Below are 6,000 nucleotides of genomic sequence, written 5' to 3'. Positions count from 1 at the left end.
TCGGACTACCGAAGCTCAACATTCACGTGTGACTGAAAGGGGTTTGTTTAAGAATTTTTTTCCCACCGACCTAGTACTAATTAGAGGTAAACCCTNTCGTGGTCTCTTCCTCCATGGTATCGATGTACTCAACCACTCCGGATGCGACCAAATCGTGCCATTGGTAGTTGTTAAACTCTCGCTCTTTCAACATCTCGATGTGATGCTTCTTCATGAGCAATCGACCGTCCTCGACAATGAGTAAAGGCCGACAAATTCGGCCGGCATCCGTGTAGATCCGAATCTCACGATCCCGGATATCTCGGATCATGGACACTTCCGCGTTGATGATGTCCATTTGTCGGCGGAGCTTTCGAAGCGTGGACATCAGTTGCTCGGGATCACGATGAATTCCCACCCAGCATCCGTTCACGAAGATCTTGGTGGCATCCGTGATGGAGGAGGGCGCGATTTCCTCTAGATTCTCCATGCTCCACTCCTCCAAGAACTCGAGGATGGGCGAGGGCGTGTTTCCCACGGAGACGTAGGCCATGAGGGCGAGATTCTTGACCAGGCCCACAGCCGCGCCCTCGGGCGTTTCGGCGGGACAGATCATGCCCCAAAGGGTGTTGTGCAGTTGGCGGGGCTTGGCTAGCTTTCCGTCACGCCCAATGGGCGAGTTGATGCGACGTAAATGGGATAGGGTGGAGGCGTAGGTGAGACGATTCAACACCTGAAAAATGGAGAAAGGGTTCATGAGGGACTTTCATAATCATTCCGGATGACGTTTCAATATCACGTCTCGAGTGGTGGCTGATTACAGTTTCCTTTCTTCATTCAAGGAAAATAAGGAATGGTAAGTCTTCTTTAACCAAAAAAAATCGTGAGGATAGAAATGCCAATCCAATCTTTTTTTTTTTAGGTTAGATTCACAAAACTCGGCAATCCTAGACGAGATGGTTGCTTGCGATTCATTGATTCATTGAAAAAGGCAGCACTAGGCCCAAATCCCAATAATGACTGCATCCTTAACCTTTGAAGCACACAACAAAATTTTGTTAAAAAAGAGAAGGTGGCTCAATTTTGCGCATCTCACCTGAGAGACCCCTGCTCGAGCCGTGTGAGCCTTCTTCTGGTCGCCCCAATTTCCCGTGGCCAACGAGTACTTGAGACCGTCGGAAATGATTCGGGTCTTGATGGCCAGCTCGAGGTTGAAGTCTTTGCCTTTGTCGATGAACTTTTGGGCGTACATCCGCACCTCTTTCATGAGGGTTCGAAACAGGCCTCGGAACAGGAAGGCCAATAATGGACCGGCAAGATCTAACCGCTTATTTCCGTAATGATCTCGATCGTCCAGTTCTCGGCGACCTAGAAAAGGAGACGGGAGAGCATGTTGAATGCTTTAAGAAGAGCTCGAAAGCCCTTTTCCGAAATTGGAGAGAGTTTTGTGGAACGAGATTTGAAATTTACATGTGAACAAAGGCCAGGTTGTGAATGAAATGGAAAAGTACGTGCCATAACGCAAAACATTTGTCTCATTTACGACATCTTGTCTCGGCGTTTCAATGACAGATTGCCGTGAAGCTTGCCAATATCTTCATAATAGATTAAAAATCTTGCCTTTCTGTTACAATGTTTTTTATAAAATAACTTAACCTCAATGGACAACTCAATGCAAACTTTTTCCCCTGAACCATTTTGCACAAATCGAAAGGACACTAATCAGTCCTCGTTTGTTGGGTCAAAAATGACATCCAAAACATTAGGAATAAAAAATGGGGTAATGGGGTAATGGAGAAAAGCACCGTATGTTGAACGGGAATCAGTCATTCTTGCATTCTTGACAGTTGCTTTTTAAGCCAGATTGAACAAAAGAGATCATAAAAAAATAGCGATTCAAATCCATTCGTGCGTACCTAAAGCGGCGAGGAGGAGGCGATGGACCATGTAGCCTAAAAAGTAGGCCTTTCGCGTCTCACAGAAATCGGACACGCCCACATGAGGCAACATCTCTTTCTGCAAGATCTCCCGGGCGTACTTTATACGCTTCTCTTTGGTTACACCCGGTCGGGCTCCGCGGGTTCCGATAAAGTTGAGCGCCACGTTCTGCTCCTGGATGACAAAAGCCTCGTCCAAACTGGGTTTGACCATCTCCATGAGCTCGGGATCGTCAAAATCGTAGATGACGTGCTCGAGGATGTCTCGATCGGCCACGAAACCCAATGCTCGGAAGACAATCATGACCGGGATCTCTTGCTTGATGTACGGAAGGTTGCCCACGATGCGTTGTCCGATGGCGCTCTTGCGCATATTCGTGCCTCCTCGAGCCAACATGTTCACGCACATGGTGGAGGTGGGACGAGAGGAGTGCTCGATGCAGGATCGAATCTCGGTTCGATAGGCGTACTTCCCGTCCTTCATGGAGAACACGTACACCGTGTTGGTGGCCATTTTCTCTTGAGCGATCAATACCTGTGTGTACACAAAAGGGATGCAACATGGCATGAATGAACCAAAAGTACAAGTCCTTAAATACATCTTTTGTCTGTCTGTTTATTGCAATAGAGTTGGCCAGTTAATATTAGGTTGCGAGAGCGCCGAGTGATTTTTTCCGATTTCCTATTTATTTGAATTCAACCCTGAAATGTACGTTCGTTGTTCAATACACTTGACCAAAAATCACTGAAAATTATGGACGTATCTCGATGACCAAAACTTGTCATCAGGGCTGCACCAATAGTCTTGTCATGTTTCAGGTTCGTCCTGTCCATAGCTTTCTTGAAGCTCAAGAAAACGGGCTTTTCAACATATGCCTGGTAGCCATGACCAGGGACTCTATGCTTTAGTATCCTTGCCCTGACATCTTGAATAACAAATCGGACCAAAGTTTCTACAGACAGACTAAAGGTAATTGCAGTTGAATTGGCTTTTGTTATGACTAGTCTTGGTCAAGGTACGTCCATAATTTTCAGTGATCTATGACTTGACCCAGAGGTGAGGATTAATAAACCTAAAGTTAATTCATTGACCTATGAGTATTAGATTGAGGAAAATTCATTAATATATATTCAAAATGACGAGCTCTGCCTCATATAACTAAAAACCAAAGGATTATTGGGACCATATGATCCAACCATCCATTTGAGGAAAAATCAAAAGCTTGCAAACATACACGTGCGTATGATTTGAACAAAGAGATTACCTTTTCTGAGCCGTTGATGATAAAGTAGCCTCCCGGATCCAACGGACATTCGTTGAGCTCAGTCAAATCACGATCCGTCATACCACTGAGTAAGCAGTAGGTGGATCTCAACATGATGGGGATCTTGCCGATGAATGTCTTAGGGTGTTGGGTCTCCACGGGATCTTCGCCTTCCTTCACAATGGTCTTACTAATGTCCACATACAACGGGGCCGAGTACACCAAGTTCCTTAAGCGAGCCTACAAAAGAATCATCAGGCCAAATGAGGGACTGTGTTCTAGGTTGGATGGGCAGTGTCTCCGTAATCCGTACCTCATTGGGCATCATGGGGCAGGGCGCACCATCCTTTTCCCAATGGGTGGGTTTGGACAAATAGATCTGCTCGAACTTGATGACGAATCGGGGCGGGGATTCAATCTCTCCGTGGGCGTGTTGAGCTTCTCCCTGGAGATCGATGGGCGGTGAGTCCTCAACGATCCGCTGCACGTTCATCTGAATGAACTCGTCGAACGAATCCAGTTGCTGACGAACCAGGCCTGGAATATTGAAGTAATTGAAAATATCTGGCTCTCTCGTAAGGGAGGACAGTATATTTAGTAGGCTGGAAAGCGCATGAAATGGAGCGTTTTATTGAAATTTCCTTTCCCAAGAATGAACATTCATCATACCCGCCCCTAGAATAAGCATGACCCCAGAAAACGAAAGAAGAGAAACATTACTTACAAATCGATCGTGGTTGAAGTGCGATTTTACTCAAATTTCAAATTATACACCAATTTTGGGCCAAGCAATCCTCTACCTCTCCTTGCTGTCAGAGAGAATGGGGAGCCTTTCTAGTGCACAGGATCTTCGGCTTCAAATGTGGGGACTTTGTTCATGGCTGGGAGTTTCTACATGAATAATACAACTTTCACATTCGGCTTAGTCTGCCACTTTTAATTGTTCTATTTCTTCGTTTCCCTTTAGCCATCCCATCCATGGCAATGGTCATTGTTAACAAGTAGTTTTCAAACAGAAAAACAACCTGGTTTAATCCCAAAACGTTTTTTTCTTTTTTTTGGGGGGGGGGGTCTTAATGGGTGAGTTTTTTTTATTGGATGGCTGAATTGATCCTTTATTCAATGTAACAACCCGATACATCTTCAATATTGGCCAGCATATTGTGTACTGATAGCGTCGAGGAGTTTGGCTGTTAACCCGCCTGTAAAACAACGCCCATGGGTGACTTATCCATGACTTATTTTGGAGAAAACCTTACTCCCTAATCCCAGGATTGAACCATGTTTTCCCTGTCCAAGGCTGTCCAAGGCTGTCCAAGGCTGAAGGTTGATAGACTAGCCCATCCCCCAGAGCCTGTCTCATGCACCAACCTTTTTCCTCGAAATAGGCCGAGATGACGATCCAACAAGCCTCTTGCCAGATCTCATTGGGGATCTCCTCATTGTCCTCCTCTTCCTCGTCGCCCAAAGCTCCGCCCGCACCGCCCCCGTGCACATAATCCTCGTCCTGTTCGTACATGATATCTCACGCCCACTTCAATCTGGGAGGGCCGGCCTACCGATGCCCAAGCTGGGATTAGAGCCGACCTATCAGCCTGAATCCTGGCGCGGAGTTCCACTTCACGTCCAAGAATCAGTGAGGATGCTCGGTTGTCTCAGTTGTCTCAGTTATCTGTTGTATTGAGTAAACCATGGCTTCAGGCTGGCCAAAACTATCTCCCCCAAAAGTGGTCCCACAGCAAAAGTCAAGCCTCATGGCATCCAGGATAGGATTATCCGAGTGACGCAGCCCTGGACCGAGCGGCACTAGGCCGGCCCATCCTCGTCGGGAGAAATAAAACTTGGGGTATCAAGGTGGAAATCGGTCGATTATTAGTCCCATCCCCGGGGTGTCTTGGCCACGCTTAGCTCGTCGAGCGATGGGCCGATAAACGTTATTCTCCACCGATTAGTTGGCGGTGCTCATTTTTAAATTTGTGGCAAAATGTTAAAAGGTTTAGATAGAGACTATAATGGTTATCAATATCGTGTTAGGTTAGGTTGGGTTAGATTAGGTTTGTTTAGGTCAGGTTAAGATTTAAAAAAGTAGCACCGCCAACTAATCGGTGGAGAATAACGATGGGCCTGCCGGATTTTTCCCCAGGGTGACATTTTTGTCGAATTGACCAAAACGACCCTGGTTATAACTATGGGGGAAGTCATCGTGGGAGGACCACGGTTTGGTCCGGACCCAGCATTCCAGGGGACGAGCACCAGTTCGATGCTGACCCGGTTCAATGGTGGCTCAGTCGTTTGATGGGACAGAGATATTTATTACCCGGGTGGACGAGGCTTGAGCGGCCATGAATGTAGTTAAACAGGTGGCAGGCTGTGCTGATGATCAGCCTTTTTTGTGGACAGTGGACGATAATGTTATCCCGTACGTCGAGGTTGTCCCATGAAAGAGCTAGCCGATGTTTTTTCATCTGATGGCCGAGGCAGGGGAAGTTATTCTGAATGGTGGTCGCGCTGAACCGTTTGATCAGAGTTGCCAAAGAGATACAATTGGCATCCACTTTTGAAATTCGTGGCCATATCCGACCATTTTCTGAACGAAGAATGCGGGACAGAACGCACTGTTTGAGGCATTTTTTTGAACACATTTGGGTACTTCGTCCGCACAAATTCGAACTGACTGATGGCTATGGCCAGTTTCAATCCAAGGTGTAACAAGGGTCACCTACTCTTCTACTCTAACTCTCAGCTCTATTGAACTACTAAATCCAGAGTTAGGCCTCTCAAAGGGCTGCACCCAACCTTACCCTTACTGAATGAGCTAG

The 6,000-nt window shown here is 46.6% G+C and overlaps 1 protein-coding gene across 1 annotated transcript in view; it reads right to left on the bottom strand.

The window, feature by feature from the left end:
* LOC131892830 (DNA-directed RNA polymerase II subunit RPB2) overlaps positions 1–4,863 on the bottom strand; it is a 7,795-nt gene extending 2,932 nt beyond the window's left edge. The window contains exons 1-7 of the mRNA XM_059242685.1: positions 4,553–4,863; positions 3,495–3,718; positions 3,182–3,421; positions 1,896–2,451; positions 1,076–1,347; positions 93–712; positions 1–14 (exon numbers count right to left, since the gene is read on the bottom strand). The exon at positions 1–14 is cut by the window's left edge and continues 1,061 nt beyond it. Of these exons, the coding sequence (XP_059098668.1) occupies positions 1–14; positions 93–712; positions 1,076–1,347; positions 1,896–2,451; positions 3,182–3,421; positions 3,495–3,718; positions 4,553–4,700 (2,074 nt within the window). The 5' untranslated portion in view covers positions 4,701–4,863. The remainder of the gene's footprint in view (positions 15–92; positions 713–1,075; positions 1,348–1,895; positions 2,452–3,181; positions 3,422–3,494; positions 3,719–4,552) is intronic.
* Between the last annotated feature and the right edge of the window lie 1,137 nt (positions 4,864–6,000).

This window comes from Tigriopus californicus, chromosome 2 (genome assembly GCF_007210705.1).
Source record: "Tigriopus californicus strain San Diego chromosome 2, Tcal_SD_v2.1, whole genome shotgun sequence".
NCBI lineage: Eukaryota > Metazoa > Arthropoda > Copepoda > Harpacticoida > Harpacticidae > Tigriopus > Tigriopus californicus.
Note: the sequence above shows the minus strand (reverse complement) of the source record. Positions and strands in the feature narration are given on the sequence as shown.